The sequence below is a fragment of the Giraffa tippelskirchi genome, chromosome 12 (genome assembly GCF_054371585.1).
Source record: "Giraffa tippelskirchi isolate mGirTip1 chromosome 12, T2T-mGirTip1v1.2.pri, whole genome shotgun sequence".
Classification (NCBI taxonomy): Eukaryota; Metazoa; Chordata; class Mammalia; order Artiodactyla; family Giraffidae; genus Giraffa; species Giraffa tippelskirchi.
Window position 1 is genome coordinate 115691854 of NC_137286.1, and position 19592 is coordinate 115711445.

At 37.0% G+C, this 19592-nt stretch overlaps 1 protein-coding gene across 9 annotated transcripts in view; it reads left to right on the forward strand.

Moving 5' to 3' along the window:
- Nucleotides 1-17962, forward strand: part of PIBF1 (progesterone immunomodulatory binding factor 1) — a 205802-nt gene extending 187840 nt beyond the window's left edge. For 3 of the 9 annotated variants that reach the window (XM_081550927.1, XM_081550926.1, XM_081550928.1), the window contains exons 17-18: nucleotides 5279-5452; nucleotides 17699-17962. In XM_081550927.1, coding sequence (XP_081407053.1) covers nucleotides 5279-5452; nucleotides 17699-17749 — 225 coding nt within the window. In that variant the 3' untranslated portion in view covers nucleotides 17750-17962. Of the gene's footprint in view, nucleotides 1-5278; nucleotides 5453-7931; nucleotides 8001-16069; nucleotides 16193-17092; nucleotides 17240-17698 lie in introns of those variants that run through there. The other 6 variants (XM_081550922.1, XM_081550921.1, XM_081550923.1 and 3 more) reach the window with 3 other exon arrangements.
- Nucleotides 17963-19592: the final 1630 nt, after the last annotated feature.

Sequence of the window (19592 nt, forward strand, 5' to 3'; positions counted from 1 at the left end):
TCTTTTGTTTTGGTTTGAAACAAGGTTGAATTTTACCTCAGGTCAGCTCAGGTAAGAAAGATGCTCAGAATGCTGACTTGACTGCCAGATACATTGTTATTCCTCTAAAGAGCACTTCAGTGTAACCTCCAGTGGAGCACATAGTTTGCATTATACTTCTTAGAGCTATTTTCATCAAGAAATGCCATCTATGTGTCCCCTTGCCAACATCTTTGCAGAGTTTACAACTTTCAGCATTTATTGGCATCAACCATGCAGTACTCTTAAGCAGCTGCTCTGCAGTGGAGCTCTTTTAATATGCCATCCTCTATACAAATAGTTTATACTAAATGACAAGATATGTGCTTTCACATTCAAGATAGTAGTTTATCTCTTTTATGGAGAGTGTTTGTACACCCATCATCTTCAACATCTTCATCATCTGGAGGTTTCATAAGAATGTCCTTAACTCTTCCACTTTGAAGAGTAGAGTACTGCAATGTGGTTTTTATTGTCTTGTTTTATTTTTATTTTATCTTAAGTTACAATCATATAGTCGGTTGCAGTTCTGTATTTGTTCATTTTAATGAATGGTTCCTTCATTCCTGAAGTTGCGGCAATTTTCTTCTGTATTTGATATACTAGAATTATAAGATATATCCTATTAGGTTTTTGTAAATCACTAGAAAAGCATATCAGAACTAATGAATATTATTATACATCAGTCTGTTATAGAAGAATGTTTAAAGGTCTCAAACAAGTGGTATAAGGAAAAGAGAATTAAGGCATGGCACTTTTGCGGTACTTGAATTTTATAATGAATGAATAATGCTTCTATGATTTTTAAAAAGCAGAAATTAAAAGAAATATTTTGACAAACGACTTTCTAAATTAATGAAGCATTTGCCAGGAATTGACTAGCACTGCCAAAAAGAAGGGTCCCTGAATAAGATACTCCACATTTTGTAATTTTGGATAAGAGAGCCTACTTTCCATCTGAGGACCCTAGAGTGAAACCTGCTTGACAGATTTTCTTGTTCACATATCCAGCTGTCTCATTCAGATGAATGGCCCATAGCAGCAAAAATCATAAATTGGGACACACAACCAAAGACTGTCAGAAACTGGAAGAAAATTAATAGCACAAAAGGAAAAAAAAATCACAATAAACAGAGGGACTGACTCTTCTCCAGAGAAAACAAAAAATTTCTGTGCCAGAAAAGAACTTGCAAGGTTTTATAATTAGTTTATTCAAAAAGATTTGAGAAATTAGTATTTGTAGAAAATAAGCAGTGTATGGAAAAAGTTTCTGGTGTTTTCAAAAATTGCTGAAATCAAAATCATGAAGTTGCTATAAATAAGTTAAAATACCAGTAGAAGGATGTCAGGAAAAGTGAACAAACGCTCCTAAAACTTTGAAAAAGGTAAAAAGACAAATTTACAAGGAAAAGGTAAACAATATTGACAGTTCCGAGAGAGAGAAAATTCTTAACAAAGAAATAAAGATTAGCTTGGCATCATAGTTCCCAGAAATTTGACTTTAGAAAGCAGAGCAGTAATACCAGCAGAGTTCTGAGGACAAGTATAGTACTTTAGCACAGTACCCCCTCATGAAATTACTAGTTTGTTTGCCATCAAATGACAAAAAGAGAGAAAGAGAGACAAGAAATAATGGAACGTGCCAAGATGTGCAATAAAAGGAAATTTCAGAGTAACAACTTTGCATCAGTCTTAAAATCAGTCAGTACAAATTTGATCTCAGCAAACAGTATGATTAAGAAGCTAGATTATCTTAGGTAATGTGGGAAAAAAGATATTTCCATCAATGAGGAGAAAAAAGGCAGAACCTCTTTAAGAAGAAGGAGAAAGATCTCTGTAAGAAAGTCAAGGTTGCTATATTAAAATGGATAACCAACAAAGACCTATTGTATAGCACATGGAACTCTGCTCAGTGTTGTGTGGCAGCCTGGATGGGAGGGGTGTTTGAGGGGAGGTGGATGCATGTATATGTATGGCTGAGTCCCTTCGCTGTTCACCTGAAACTATCACAACATTGTTTGTTAATCACCTATGTGTGTGTGCTAAGTCGCCTCAGTCGTGTCGGACTCTTTGCGACTCTATGGGCTGCAGCCTGCCAGGCTTCCTTGTCCTTCACCATCTCCCAGAGTTGGCTCAAACTCATATCCGTTGAGTTGGTGATACCCTTAGACTCAGGAAAACTGCCCACCCTTACAATAGAAGAAATGCAAAATAAACATACCCAAACACCTATGAGACTGGCAAAGATCCAAAAAGGTAAGCCAAGCATACATTTTATCAATGTGGAAACTGAAGCTTATTGAATCAAGAGTAGATTTCCTAAGTTTACACAGTTAATAATCGTGTCCGGAATAGGTGAGTCTTTGACTTCTAACCGAATACTGAAATATTTCCACTACCTGTGCTTGGCTTTCTGTGTACTCAGTCTCCAGTGGTGGTGTCGATACTGTTTGATGTTAAGTGGAATTTTCTTTGTTCAGATTTACCATTGATATAAAAGAGATCATCTGTATGAAAACATAGTAAAACTGCATCTTATTTTGTGTCCATTGTAGCTGTGTATTATCCTAATAGGAATTTTGCAGAATTCTGTTGCTTTTTCAGTATTCTTTACTTAGATTTCAGAAGCTGTGCTAACATTTAATACTGTCATATGAACAGGAGTAGTACTATGACAACACCCTTGGTTGGGGTCATCCTAGTCTAAAAGTAAAAACCTGTGAATTTCCCTTCTGTGTCCTGACCAGCATCAGAAATGATCTGTTACCTGTAACTGTTCCTATAAGAGCAGCAGGTGAGGCCAAAGAGAAACAAAAGCATGACTTCCTCTTGGACTCTCAGGAGCCAAAGCCCTCTGCCTGGTACCCCCACATCCCCTTTGTTTTCTCCCTCCTCATCCTTACCGTCTCCCCCTTCCCTCCCCTCAGAAGATATGATTCCCTGGACCTTATTTACCTGTAGAATAGTGTTAGGTTGTACTGGAGGAAATTTTTTTCTTAATATTTTATCTTCATGCCAAGGTACAAAAGTTATGGCTAGTAAAAAGAGGTTCTTTCAGATAAAAAATGTTCCTTTGATAGGTTGAGAGACCATTATCTCCCCTGTCACTTCTACTTACCGTGTGGTAACTAGAACAGGAGCTGAAATCTACCATAACACCAGACATGTTTTACATTAAATCAGTGGTACACACTCTACTATAGGGAAGCACATAAATGAAGTAACAGAATCTAAAAAGCATTGAGTCCTCAAAAGGCTCAAATATCAAAAAACCGCTTCCCTGATGGTTCAGTGGTTAAGAATCCACCTTGCAATGCAAGGGATCAGTCCCTGGTCAGGGAACTAAGATCTCACATGCTGCAGAGCATCTAAGACAGGACACAGCCAAATAAATAATTTTTTAAATAGTATACCAGACTGGCAATTTCTGAAGGTAGACACATCCTCATGTGTGTTGGCCAAGCCAGCCCCATTCCTGCAGGAAAGAGAGGATTCTGGCATCGTTTCTTCTAGCTCCTCTCTTGGCCTTGCGAGTTATTAAGGCTTTGTGGCTTAAACTGAACAGCACTGTTTTAAAATACCCACTCAAGCTAGATGGTTCTAAATAGAACTAATGACAGCCAGAAAAAAAAGGCCTGTAGGAACTTGCTCTGACACAGAGCTGATGTCTATAAACAGATCAGTAGAAGGAAGCAGAACATTTTCTATCGCTGTAACTTTTGTGTCTTGGCACGAAGATGAAATAAAATCATAGGAGAAAATTACCTCCAACAAAGCCTACCACTGTTCTACAGAGAATAAGGTAAAGAAGAGTTTAGTCTGCCCTCTCTCCATATACTTGTGTTTGATCAGATCAATTTAGTAATTAAGCATAAATATCCACTAGTTAGTGTGCGGTGCTAAAGGTTTGACTACGGTGAAAAGAAACAAAAAAATAGATGTAGAAGGGAGAATGAGGGAAATTTTTCACCTGGGTTTTTCAAGAAGTTCAGCATAACTAATCCTTAGTTCAAACAGTGACTGATAGAGCTAACTCAGGTTTTCATCTGTAGAAGAAGAGGGAGTAATATGTTTTGTTGTGTCTTTACTGAAGTATAGTCGATTTATGATGTTTCAGGTGTAGAGCAGAGTGATTCTGACTCCCTGTGCTCTACAGTTGGTCCTTGATGTTGATCTGTTTTATATATAGCAGTCTGTATCTGTTAATCCCAAATTCCTGATTTATCCCTCCCCCCACTTTCCCTTTTGGTAACCATAAATTTGTTTTCTATGTCTTTTAGTCCAGGAATAACATGGTTAAAGAAACCCTGAAGCTGTATTAAACTTATTGTTTGAACTGCTGATTAATAGATAAGAAAAAAAAATTTCAGACTTCTTCCCTTGCATCTTTATGCAAGATTTCAAAAAAGGCTAGTAGGATAGTTTAAGAGGTAGAAGAGAAAAAGTTAAGTGCCTAAATAATCTGTTTATCAAGTAATGTGTAGAAAAGCTACCACGGGACGTAGCTATGCCCACGACTCCCAAATTTGTTAAAATCACCTGGGGATCTTTTAAAAATTTCAGAGCTAAGGCTACACCCTGGTTCAATTATCTCTCGATCTCTGAGAGTGGAACACAGGCATCAGTTTTTGTTTGTTTGTTTTGTTTTTTAAATTAGTTTATTCATCTATTTTTTAACTTTACAATATTGTATTTGTTTGCCATACCTTGAGTTTTTTTTTTTAAGCTCCACAGGTTATTCCAATGTGCCGAAAAATTTGGGAAACACTAGACTGTGGAATAATTTTTTTTTGAAGTACACTTGATTTATAATACTGTGTTTGTTTCAGGTGTACAGCAAAGTGATTCAGTTATACGTGTATATTTTTTCAGATTATTTTCCATCATAGATTATTATAAAATATTGAATACAGTTCTTTGTGCTATACAATAAATCCTTGTTGCTGATCTCCTTTATGTATAACAAGATAATACTATTGTATATGTCTCTTAACCCCATATTCCTATTTATCCTATTTCTCCATCCCCCTCTTTCCCCTTTGGAATGATATATTTATCTTTTAACAGTATTAACAACTATGAGATTTTTGTGCATGATTATTGAACATTAATATGTAGTGATTGTCACAACTTTCCTCATTTATGTAATGTAATTGTTTCAACTGTTTTTTCTATTTCAGGAATGAAAATGTTTTAACATCAACATCATGAGTTTTGCTTGCTAAAATCATAGTTGCCTTCCTCTTCTATATATTAACAGGAATTGGCAGCAATGAAACAGATTATCACTCACATGCGTAGTAAGCGTTCCGAGGACAACTTACTTTTCACTAAAATGGAATCCAAAAATGTGACAGAAAATCAGAAATCAAAGACTTTGAATGCACCTAAAGAACCTGAAGACAATGTATTTATACCCAAACCAACACTGTTTGTAAGTACAACAAAAAATAATTTAGAATGTTAGTCTTTGGTTTTCACTAAATATATTTGACTTAAATATCCTTCCTCTCACTCATATTGGTTTCAGACTAACTATAGTCATTTTACGAAAGGGCCTTGAAAGATCTGTATTAGTCCCTTTTCTAGTTAGCATGTTGAACTTGCTCAGTAATTAGCATTAATATAGCATCTTCCATTCTCCAGGGACAAATTTAAAACCAATCAAAAACTCTTGATTTGACTGGTTTACAGCATGATCTATTAGTTTTCATTAGGATGTAGCTGAGATCATACCTCTTTTGAAAGATTTTCTCTTGTATATAAAAGAAAGTTTATTATAGAAAAAAGAGAAAATGCAGATAAGCAAAAGGAAGTTTGTTTTGGGGTTTTTTTTGTTTGTTTGTTTGTTTGTTGTTTTGGCCATGCCTCACAGCTTACAGGATCTTAGTTCCCTGACCAGGGATTGAATTCCAGCCCTCTGTAGTGAAAGCGCTGAGTCCTAACCACTGGACAGCCAGGGAATTCCCTGTTTGCATCATTTATAAATTTACATAAGAATAAAAGGGATGTAAAATATCACCTATCCCCTCTTATTTGTAAAATAATATATTTTGCTGTAAGGAGTTTTCTTGTAAAGTATAAAACCAATCATATTAACATAAACCAAAAAACTGAAATGCCTTATTAGGTAAAAATGTACGTGCACAGAAAGTAGTCAAAAAAACAAGAAATTGGAAAAATTTTGATTAAAAGTAGAGAAAATAAATTAAGAAATATTGAAAATGATGTTTTAATAAGTAACAAGAATTTAACAGAATCAAACTAGGAGTAACCTTATTAAACAGTTCACTTTACTTCAACATGGTTACCCCTCCATGCCTTAATTTCTCAGAAGAGGCATGATTTTTACCATCTGAGCATAGAGACACAAAGCCAGAAAGATTTTCTGTACGATATTCTGAGTCAGTGAGTCCCCAGAATCTTAAACTTTTTTCAACTCCCTAGATGATTATAATAATCGGTCAAGTATGGGAACTTCTGATCTAGCTGTTTCATTATACATTCAGAACATGCTACTCAAGATCAATGAGATGTGAGAGATTGCTTGGTGATTACATAGTTCAACCTCCTTTTTCAAAAAAATGACAGAGTTACAATCTAAATGAAACAAGGGATAATTATCATAAGGATCTATGTGGCAATAGACTGAGCTAACAGAATGGAGAAAACAGGAAATGTAGATGGGCCAGCCTGGGAACAAGGCAGCTCTGTGGATTTCCAGGGCCGAGTCCGTGGATCTTTTCCTCTAGTGGTGCTTTGGCTTCTCGCCATTTCTCTCCTAGTGTCTGCTCACTCATGGTTTCCGCTTCCTTATCCGCTTGCTCACAGTTCCTTGTCTTGAGACATGTTTCTCTGCATCCTTTCCCTAATCTGCTTTCTTCTAACTGGTTCTGTCTGTATTTTCCAAAAGCAAGAATTGAATCGGCACAGTTCCTCCTTATTGGGGGATGGATACCTCTTGTGGCAAGACATGTTAAGGTTATTAGCCAGCTACTGAATGGCTGCCCTTACTAATGACCAGGGATCATCTGGTACCAAAGAAAGCTGCCTATGGCCGTTCATTCAGAAGGGCTACGGCTAGGCAGGTTCTCCTCAGAAAGTCAGCCAAGATTATGGCAGACACTACGATGTGTCTGTGATTATAGTCTACAAGGAGAGAGCAGACTGAATACATAGATGCTAATGGGAAATGGAGGGTCGGATGAAAACCACATGGTACAGCCAAATACCTTAAGCCTACTCTTTCCGACCCTGACCTCCTACATGTCTGACTTTAGGTGGGTAACCTGATTCTGATATCCTGAAATCCTGTCACCAATACAAAAGTAACAGATTTCTCCAGGATGTCAAGATAAGGTTTTGCAAAGAGAAGACAGTTGAGAAGATTTGAAATATAAAGTCTTAACTGAGTAGTTTTTATTTCCTCCTTTATGCTTATCTGTATTTTCTTTTTTTCTACAATAATCTTTTTCTTATATACTAGAGAAAATGTTTCAAAAGAGGCGTAATCTCAGCTACATCCTAATGAAAACTGAGAGATCATGCTATAAACCAGTCAAATCAAAACTACCTGCTAATAATGTATAATTTGGAATGGGAACTGACCAGGTCCCCTGGGGCGAGTCACTGAAATGCCCTGAACTGGCTCTTATCTATAAAATTAGGAGCAAGATTACATGAAATAAGGCCTGGACTTGTTTTATATTAGCATCCATGATTATCTTAAAGCATCATAATTTCTACAGTGATTATTTTGAGTATTTTCAATTTTCCATAGCAATGCTTTTCTTATGTTTTCTCTCATCTTGTTAGTAAGGAATTTATGGTGCTAATATTTGAAAGTAAGATCTAATCATTACATAATTTTATGGTTCTATAGCTAAAATGGAACATTTCTAATTTACTTCCAGATCCTTTGGCTGAAATTATTTGCTGTTGGTATTTTTCCCTAATAGTAAATTCAATAATGAAGGGATGGATAGGTGCGTGTTTATATATGCACTGAAAATATGAAGCGAAAACACAAAGCCCCTGTTAAATGGGCAGAAGGGTGAAGGTGGATTCCCTGGTGGCTCAAACGGTAAAGAATCGCCTGCAATGCAGGAGACCCTGGTTCGATCCCTAGGTTGGGAAGATCCCCTGGAGGAGGAAATGGCAACCCACTCCAGTATCCTTGCCTGGGAAATCCCAGGAACAAAGGAGCTTGGTGGGCTGCAGTCCGTGGGGCCGCATAGTCAGACATGACTGAGCAACAGACACTTGGACTTGCCAGAAGAAGGTAGAGCTGAGTTAGAGAAGAGCAAGGGGAGGAATAAGAGCTTAAGACATTTGTCTTCCCATAAGTTTATAATCATATAAATGGTCTGCAGTGCTCATGTGATATTTACATATGAAGACAACCCCACAAGGTATCTTTTTTTTAATTTCTTTCTTTTTTTTTGGTTGGCTGTGTCAGGTCTTAGTTTCAGCACTCAGGATCTTTCCTGGCAGCAATAGGCTTCTCTCTAGTTGTGCTCGTAGGCTACAGCGTAGGTGGGCTCTGTAGTTTGTGGCTCTCAGAGTCTCCAGTGAGGCACCCAGGCTCTAGTTGGAGGACATAGGCTTAGTTGCTCTGCTACACGTCGGATCTTTGTTTCCCCGACCAGGGATGGAACTCACATCCTCTGCATTGGAAGGAGGTTCTTTACCTCTGGACCACCAGGGAAGTGTCTCCCACAAGCTGTATTCCGTAGGAAAACTCTTGACTGTTGAAATCACACATGTTGGCAAGGTTATTTTTCAGGCATTTTTGGTGTACCAACAAAGACCAAATTGAACCATAGAATGTAAGTGCTTTGAGGATAGAAGCTGTGTTCCCATTGCCTTACACAGCACATGATCAAAGCAGATAATAAATATTTGGTAACATAGGACTTAAAAAAAAGAAACAGTTATTTGCCTCCCCGATTTAGTTATTGTCTTAGCTGTTAAAACTCTAAACTCTGTGGGGAACTTTAGTGTTGAACTAAATAGACTACATGGGGTCACAAAGAGTCGGACACGACTGAGCAACTGAACAACAACAAATAAACTACAAGGAAAGTGAAAGCAGCAACTTCTAAGTCCATGTGCTGCTTCTGAGTCAGGCAACACCACTCAGTCTCTTTCATCTGAAATTCACAGTTTGTTCCCACCGATAATCTGCTTTCTCTTTCAAGGTGGTTTTTAGCTGTCCTAGCCATTTTTTTTCTGAGCCTTACCTACCCCCTTCCTAGAAGAGAACAAGAGCTATTTGAATCCTCTTTGTAGCAACTCCTCTCCTTTCAGAGCAGCATGGAACTGTCTTTTCCTAGTTTTCTGTTCCTTTCCCAAAATACCTTTATACTCAGGATTCATATCATTGTCACTATTTTGTCAATACTTTCTATAAATACATATTAGCAACCCCACTGTCAGTCTTGTCTCCAGGTAGATTGTGGTGGTTTGGTTGCTAAGTCATGTCCAACTCTTTGCAACCCCATGGACTGTAGCCCACCAGGCTCCTCTATCCAGGGAATTCTCTTGGCAAGAATACTGAAGTGGTAGCCATTTCCTTCTCCAGGGGAATCTTCCAGACTGAAGGATCGAACCCATGTCTCCTGCATTGCATGCAGATTCTTTTACCCTTGAGCCACCAGGGATTGTAGGCATTAAGAAAAGAAAGAACCTGAATCTCCAAATAGAATAGGGAACATAGTAAGAATATGCGGCACAAGTATACGTAATTGAAGGGTCTGAATTACAGGGAGTTCATGTTAGCGTCCAGGTCTTGGCTTATACTGGTTACCTCATTGGCTAGTGTATGTTGGATGGGTAAATTACATTTATGTAATTTTTACAAAAATGATTATATAAACCACTTGATTCTCAAGAAGTGATTTAGAAGGCTATGTGTAGTCACGTGAAGGCAAAACATGTTCAAGTAAGTTAAGTTGAGCGCGTGTGTGCTGACTCTATGGAGGACCTAAGCATTATAGAGCATCTGATCGTGAAGAGACAGAGTCAACTTTGGACTTCTCGGGCTAGCACAGGGGGTGCAAGTTCAATCCCTGGTTGGGGAACTAAGATCCCACATGCCTCTTGTGTAGCTAAAAAATAAGAATAATTTTAAAGATAAAATAAAAATAAATACATTAAAAAGTTTGAAGTAAGTGTCAAAAAAAAAAAAGAGTCAGCTTTAAAGATGCTTGTCCTCTAAGATAAAGGATAAGAAAACAAATGAAAATAGTAAAAGGTGAAATTGGGTGGACTCTTTTAAAGGAAATACAAGTTACTATGAAAATTCAATAAAAAAAAAAAGAGATAATGTGATGTTGATGGGCTCCAGGAAAGAAAGCACTGAGGTTGATCTTGAAGAATGTCTAGGATTTGACAAGGACAATAAGGGTTAATGAGTAAGAAATTCCAAGGGCAGAGAGTGTAATATTCATAAAACGTTTTCTAATTTGCTCCTTTTCGTTATTCACAATGAGAATGTTTAATAATCTGACTTTATACCTCTCCTACTACATTCTTATGCCTGACTTTAGACATTTCACCACTTAACGCTTTTCCTTAGGACAAAAGAAAAATGCACGTCAATAAGGTATACATAGAGTAGTGTTCAAAGAGGCAGGAATTATTAGAATGGTGGTTACCAGAGAGCAGGGGGAATGGGGAGTTATTGTGTCTAATTGTGCAGAATAAGCATAATATTTTATGGCCCACCAGGGTAAATGAACTTTGCTGGTAGACTGAAGCAGCTCCAGCCATGTCTGAAGGCTCAGGGGCCAGTTGCTCATCATACCTCTAATGCTTTCTTGTCACCTTTGTTTGGAAGCTCTGGTTTCACTATTTCATGTTGAATCTAGATTTATCTCATCAGAACATGCGCAGACCTCAAGATATCTAGCTATGTCTATTTACATTTTTAAAAATAATTTTGTAATTTCAGCTCTCAAGAATAGTAATAGCAACCTCTTTCTGATATAATGTAGCTGTGAGCTAAATTAGAAATAAGGAGTCTTTTTAGTAAGCGTGGAAGTAGGGCTGTGAGGACTGCATGATTTGGGGCAGTTTCTCATTTAGTCACTTCCTTGGTACGAAAGCTGGTCGACTCTCCTAGACTCATTTAAGTTGAGCCCTGCCTTTGAGGACTTGTAAATATTTGTTTCTTTGATTCCTAGTTTGTATCTTTGTTTTTGAAAACACAGTGATTATATCTACTAAACATAGTATTTCTTTACTTCAGAAAAGTAGTGCTGGCTGAACATTAATAGATTCTTAATTTCTAGCTCTCTTTTTAGATTCCAGGAGTAATCCACCAGGCATATTGTATCTACATTTATCAGTCAGCATTCTTCTCAATGTTATAATCCCCAAGTTATATATTAATGTTTTAGTTGTCTGTTTATGGATGATACAAAAGTAGCTATCTTATCAGTTATTATCTCCCAAATCGAATTGTAACAGTAAATTACTTCTGGTTGGTTTCCAGTTAATCCCATCATTTGTTTTTAACCACAGCCCCCTGAGCTCTTTCCTAGATCTGGAATACAGTTTACTTCAGGACCTGCTAACACTACTAATAATGGGAGGTTTTCACTAATTTGTACTGTTTCTTTATAAAGTTACAAATATAATTAACCTAAACCAGCAAGTAAAATTAAAGCAATGTTTTGGCTCAGATGGTAAAGAAAAACCCAGGAGACCTGGGTTCAAGCCCTGAGTCAAGAAGATCCCCTGGAAAAGGGAATGGCCTCCCACTCCAGTTTTCTTGCCTGGAGAATTCCATGGACAGAGGAACCTGGCAGGCTACAGCCCATGGGGTCACAAAGAGTCGGACACGACTGAGCAATTAAAACTTATCTGCCCAATACAAAAGTTCACTCCAAGTAGTGTGTATGTCCAGGACCTCACCGGTGGTCCAGTGAGAATCTGCCTGCTAATGCAGGGGAGACAGGTTCCATCCCTGGTCCAGGAAGATTCCACATACCACAGAGTAGCTAAAACTGTGTGTCACAACTACTGAGTCCGTAGTCTGTAGATCCCATGCTCCACAACAAGGGAAGCCCATTCACTGCAACTAGAAAAAACCCGTGAGTGATAACCAAGACCCAGTGCAGCCAAAAATTAATTAATTAATTCAGGAGTTTGTGTATCTAATATATGTCTAATGTGTTTGTATATAAAATATATTATGAAAAGGGTTTCATATCACGGAACCTCTGAGAATCTTAATTTTCTTTTAACTGTGAATTAGAAACTAAAGATGCTCCTCAGTTAGAAGATTAACTCTGTTAATGACTGAAGAGGCATAGCAAAATTTGTTACCTAAGATACCATCTTAGGGTGGAAAAGCTAAACAACTATAAGATAGTGACATAAAAGAAACACTACTGTTTAAATAGGTAGAAGAGTGGAATGAGCAGTTCTGTGTCTGAATTTTTGTGCCCACTTTATTTAACAGTCATCTATCAGGGGTTGGCAAATTTTTCCTTAAAATGCAAGACAGTAAATATTCTAGGCCTTAAGAGGCACATGCCATCTCTAGTGCATATTGTTTGTTTGTTTACCTTTCTTTAAAAATGTTAAATCCATTCTTAGCAGGCAGTCCATACAAAAACAGATCATGGACCATAGTTTGCCAGTCAGTGATCTTTCTTAATGGAGTTTGCTCAGTACTAATAATCAGGAGTTAGTAAAGGCTTAGAAACTCCCAGTGTCTGGAACTTGGGGCCCTCACTAATGGATAGTACCTTACTGACAAAATATCTAAAAACAGAGAATGCATGTGTCGTAAGGATCTGAAATCAGCTTTCCAGAATCACTATTATCTCCAAGGAATTTGTTTGAATTTTGCTAGTGTTTAGATATAGATACTGATGTAGATGAGAAGTTGACCTATTCTATCCTAGTGTGACTCACCGGTAACCTGAGTTTCAGACAATGACTGAGAGCAGAAGTTTACCAGTAGAAAGACTGACCATGCCTTGAGTTCATACTGCAGAATATGCTATTTCCATATCTTACTGGTTATTATCATTCCCATTCAATAATGAGAGTATTACTTAGAATCATTAATACTGCCCACCTTGCTTGTAAATGATGATGTTACCTGATTAGTTGGAGCCATATTATGGCATTACTGTGGTGGCATTTTCTTTCACATTGCATAGGGGCAGCTCTTGAATATAAACTCTCATGAGAGTTCATAGCCAGACTTAAATAGAACTGAGAGGTGTCTATCATAGCTAACCCTAACATCATTCATTCATTTTAAAAAATGTTTATTGAGCCCCTACCTTATGCCAAGCACTGTTAGAGGTAATAAGGATATAAAAATTCCTCCTTCCATGAGCTTACATTCTTTCATGGAAATTAAACTATAAATCAACAAGCAAACCAAAAAAAAAAATTGTGCAGAAGTTGGAAAATTGACAAATGCTATAGGGAAAAATAAAACAAGAAGGGGAGTGAGGAATAGAGAGGGGTGGCCTCCTCAAGAAGATGACACTTAAGACTTGAAAGAAGTAAAACCAAATGCTCAAGAGTTTTGAGCAGCTGGGTTTTGCTAAATCTCATCATTATCTTAATATTAAGTCAGTATATCCAGGTAAAAATAGATTCCAATGGAAACATGCTTTGCTATTAAACGTAGGAAATGAGTTCCTATTACTTTTTTTTTGTTTTTTCTATTTTAGAATACAAAATATCTAATAAAATATGTGACTTTCTGTAACAGCAAAGTCCAGGTAGCTCACACTGGAAACTATACCCTTTTTCGGTGTTTCTACTTTTTTTCAAAACATTTTTATTTATTATTTTTTTTGACATGTACATACTGCTTTATTTGTCTGTTTGTTTTTCGCTGTGCTGGGTCTTCTTTGCTGCAGTGCCTGGGCTTCTCCTTGTGGTAGCTTCTCTTGTTTTGGAGCACGGGCTCTAGGCGTGCAGGCTTCAGTAGTTGTGGTGCACAGGTTCAGTTGCTCCTCGGCATATGGAATGTTCCCAGACCAGGGACTGAACCCGTGTCCCCTGCAATGGTGGATTCTTATCTGCGCCACCTGGGAAGCCGGGAGGCGGATAAATGAAGTTTTTCATTACTCTCATAATAAAATCAGAGTTCTGTGTTTCAGAAGAGGAAAATAGATGTAACCCAGGCAACCAGCAGGCCATGTCACAGGGTATTATTACTATTTTGGCTGCGCAGTTGGTGGAATCTCAGTTCCCCAACCAGGGATCAAACTGGGGTCCTCTGCATTGAAAACACAGAGCCTTAACCACGGGACTTCCCAGGAATCCCTTATTCATTTTTATATCTGTACAACCTGACACAGGGACCTGGTATATAAATAGGTATTCAATAAGTTATTTAAAAAATAATCCCAACTACAAACAATTTAGTTCATGTGGTAAAGTGTTAAGAGTTAGGATTAGAGAAGTAGTCTGGGCAAGATCCTAAAGGGTTCTGTCTTATAAGTTCAGTGTAGTTTGAACATGACAGTGATAGTGAAGTTCTCCCCAAAAACTTATGAATAGGAAACCAATGTTAGTCCTATGGGAGCAAGCTGTGAAACCAATTTTAAATGGTTATGACAAAAGAATTGAGAAGTTCATTTATGAAGTGGAAAAGCAGTTAATCTCCAAGACAGAGGCCCACTTGACTGTGGCAAAGCTACTTCATTAACACATCTGAAGAAAGAAGGTATTGGGAGGAGGGGATGGAGAGAGGATGATCTGCAATGGAACAGATACAGATTAAAGTCATCAGGAAGGACAGTCTGCCATTGAAATGTTTGTTCTGTCCTTTATGAGTCTTAAGATTCCTTTTTAATATCAAAAGTTTTATTTACCAATGGCAGAAAATGAAGAGGAACTAAAGAACCTCTTAATAAGGGTGAAAGAGCAGAGTGAAAAAGCTGGTTTGAAACTCAGCATTCAAAACACCAAGATTGTGGGTGGGGGGTCCAGGAAGGGAAACACATGTAAACCCATGGCTGATTCATGTCAATGTACGGCAAAAACTATTACAATATTGTAAAGTAATTAGCCCCCAACTAAAATAAATAAATTTATTTTAAAAAAAAATAAAGTATAGTTGATAAACAAACAAACAAAAAAAAACAAAACACCAAGATCATGGCATCTGGTCCTATTACTTCATGACAAATAGAAGGGAAAAAAATGGAAGCAGTGGCAGATTTTCTTTGCTTGGGGTCTAAAATCTCTGCGGATGGAGACTGGCGCTATGATATTAAAAGACATTTGCTCCTTGGAAGAAAAGCTGTGACAAACCTAGACAGCATATTCAAAAGCAGAGACATCACTTTACAACAAATGTTTGTATAGTCAAAGCTACCAGTAGTTGTGTATAGCTGTGAGCCATAAAGAAGGCTGGGCACCGAAGAATTAATGCTTTCGAATTGTGGTGCTTGAGAAGATTCTTGAGAGTCCCTGGGACAGCAAGGAGATGAAACCAGTCAATCCTAAAGGAAATCGACCCTGAATATATATTGGAAGGACTGTTGTTGAAACTCCAATACTTGGGCCACCTGATGTGAAGAGCTGACTCTGGAAAAGACCCTGATGCTGGGAAAGATTGAAAGCAAAAGGAGAAAAGGGCAGCAAAGGATAAGATGGTTAGTTAGTATCGCTTACTCAATGGGCATGAATCTGAGGACAGTGGAAGACACAGGAGCGTGACATGAGGTTGCAAAGAGTCAGACACGACTTAGCGACTGAACAACCACAACCATACATACATAACGGGCTTCCCTGATGGCTCAGTGGTAAAGAGCCCACCTGCAAATGCAGGAGACGTGGGTTTGATCCCTGGTTCAGTAAGATCCCCTGGAGAAGGAAATGGCAACCCACTCCAGTTTTCTTGCCTGGGAAATCCCATGGGCAGAGGAGCCTGGCAGGCTACAGTCCATAGGGTCGCAAAAGGGTCGGACATACACACACATACATATATAATACTGAAAGAACTTTAACTTGATTGAGAAGATGTAGATGTATAAATTCTGTGCCTTTTTCTTGGCCCATACAGTCTGTTTTCAAATTTTTTATCCTGGAGCCACAGTTAAGAAAACCAGTTTATATCATGACTTACTGAAGATCATAGTTTCTCAGAATGGAACCTACTCCTCTGGCAGATCAGCTAGCATTCTGGTTTGTACTTTGGTTTCTTTTAGATTTGGTTAGCCCCTGTCACCTTTGAATTCTCTTGGAAGATAAAGCCTGGCTTTTCCCTGTTTCACCCTGAAGGCTTCTTTCACCTTTAATACTAAGGACTTTGGACTTTCTATTAAAGAAAAACTACTAAAGTGTTTTAATGCAGGTTTGCATTTTAGAAAGATAAGCTTGGAAGGATTGTGGGTGATGAACAGAAGAGATAGTCAAATCAGAATTAGGAAATTCTTGCAGGAATGAAACCAGAAATAAAGGCCTAAGGTAAGCCTTTTGGAGTCAAGATAGAGAATAAGGAATGTAAAAGGTATTTCTATAAATGTTAAGGACTGTTTAGAATGAAGACAGCAAGCAGGAAAAAAAAAAAAAGCTAAGATGAAGAGGAATCAAACATTTTTGGTTTAGATGACTGCACAAAATATGGTGCCATTCACCAAGACAAAATATGGAGGATTGGGGGAGCTCCTTTTGACATACTGAATTTTAGTTGCCTTTAGGCATTATGTAAAAGTATCTGTAGCTCAAGTTAGGGCTATGGTAATACAGATGGGGTCTGAGGAAGGAGATGGAAGGACTACTGGTGTATCTGGTGGTAACCGAAGGCGGCCAAGGGCATGGCTAAGGTCAAGAGGAGCTGACCATTGATGTCACTTCTAATATTTTGTGCATTCAGCTATGGCATATGAGAAAGATAAAACTATAAGTTGTCATACTTACCTATATGCCAGTGTACATATATTTTTATGTATTTAGGAATGTGGTTCTTCATAATTTTAAGGAGATATAAGTGGGAAAGGAGTAACTGCCTATGTGATTTATTATGTAAAATAAGATGTTTTGATTGGAATCAGTACCTTATATAGATTTCTGAGTTTTATCACAGCCCACCTTCCCTGCTCCTTTGTTACCACTCTGTATAGCCAGGCTCTTTTGGACTGAAATGATTGAGCAGTAAACCCAAGAAGTGCTCTGGTAAGTATTGAGTTGGTTAACATAACATCATACAGTCAAAACGAACAAACTTTTTGGCCAACCCTATACTTAACAGTTCAAAATACCCAAAGCACGATGATTTAGATCTAGAAATTCTTCACTGAGTAACTACTGAGTGAATGAGTATCTATACAGATAGATAAGACAACTAAAAAGAAACTGTGGCCTTGGGGTTTTTTTTTATAATTTTCTTTGAAAAATAGAATCAATTCATAAAATGCTCACCTCTGTAGAATATGTTAAATGCAGACTTTAAGCCAGAAAACACAGCTGTGTATTTTTTAATAAACATTCCAGTGGGAGATTATTTCTGACAAAAGACAAAATCTTTGCCTGTAAGTATCCTTCTGAATTATAGAAAGAAATTATTTACTATAATTTTACAGAAAAATTCCCAGTGTATATAGATGCTTAGTTCTTTGAATTGCTTCTCTTGCACTCTTCTCCTTCTTATAAGCATTTGACTTAATTTTCTTTTCTTTTATTTTTTTCACAGACCAAAAAAGAAGCACCTGAGTGGTCTAAGATACAAAAAATGAAGACCTAGTGTTTTGGAGAGATTCCCGAAGTTCTTTCTCTGATGAGCAAAAAGTTTATCTTAATCATGTACTTGACATTTTTTAAATAGCTAATTTAAAATTTATTTTAATTGAACATTAAATTAACAAATTTTATCATAATAATCAAAATACATAAAATGTAAATATTTGGTTTATCTATTTTGTTAAAAAATAAATATTGTGTACTCTTTTGATTTAAATTTTGGAACTTTCATAATTCTTTGAGTCATTTTAAACATGTAGCTTTTAAATATTTTGGTTAGCTGTTATATTGGTGAATATTTTCCTAACTACATAAATTTTGAATTTAAATGTCATAACACAAATACAAAGACACTTTACAATTTTTAAATTAATAATCATTTGTGAAGAATACTAGAAAGCATTTCAAATGCCCAATAATGGTAGTCAGATATCATGTTAATGTATATGAATTGCTGATTCTTTCTTAGTCTGTTTTTTTCTTACATTTCATATTGTCGCTCACCAATACAATCCTTTATAAAGTCTGTATTTCCATTGGTCAAGTAAAAATTTGGTGAAGAGTGTCTTGTTACTTTGGTTGAAACAGTGCTGATTCAGATGCAGTATGAACCAAATACCTAGTCAGTGAGAAAAAATCAGTAGCATTTTCTATTTTTCTTGTCATAAAATATGCTCCATTTCTTATTCAAGAGTTACAATTTAGAAGAAGAGGAGTGAAAGAGAAAGAAAACGAAATATATTTTTATGTATCAGATTTTCTTAACCACTGTTGGCATAAAGTGTAAAAGTGAAGTGAAGTTGCTCAGTTGTGTCTGACTCTTTGCGACCCTATGGATTGTAGCCTGCCAGGCTCCTCTATCCATGGGGTTTTCCAGGCAATACTGGAGTGGGTTGCCATTTCCTTCTCCAACTGTTGACATAGAGGCTGGATAATTTTTGTTCAGGATGGGAGTGGGGAGGCAGTTCTTTGCTTTGTGGAATGTTTCATCGACACCTCTGGCCTCTACCACTACATGAAAGTGGCATTCCCACCCCCCCCAACCCCAGTTATGACAATCAAAACCCTCTCTGTCCCCTTTAACTCCTAGTGAAGAACCACTGATACACATTTTATCAGTGATTATCCTTGTAGATATGAGAAAAGAATTTATCTGATCACTGTGTTCTTTGAAAGTTTACAAATGTTATAAGCTATTAGTTAAGTGTGAGAGAACAGAAAAAGCTTTGATAATAATATACACTTGTAAATCTACTGTTGGCCTAAAAACCCTAATCTGCTGCTTACCTTTTATTTCATTTGGATACATCTAAAATATGATTTTCTGCAACAAAGTTTTGTTTGTTTAGCCTCTCTCAGGCACACATTCTAATTCCAGATACCTTTAAAATTCATTAAAACTAAACATGTAGACATAATTTGTTTCCTTCCAAAATGCTAGAAGAGAATGTCTATTTTATTTTCAATTCTAGTTATTTATCTGAAAGCATTTTATAATTTAATTCAGTCCAACTCCATTTGTTACATGTACATATTTAATATAAAGGAATACTGATTGATAGTCCAAGTTAAAGTAATGGTATGGGCAAAAACACAGAAGCAGGAAAATTTGGAGCTAATTTTAAAAATAGAAAATACAATGATGTAGACATTTAAAAAGTCTTTCTTCCTTCAACTCCCTGTTTTTTCCACTTTTCTCTTCCTTTCATTTCTAGATATGAATTACTCCTTTAAAAAATACAGTTCTTTCTGTCATTTCCTACCACTAATAAATCCAGAATTAGATTGCGGTATGAAATCTTTTTGCATGACATTTGTGAACTTTCTATTTCAAGTGCCACTTCTTC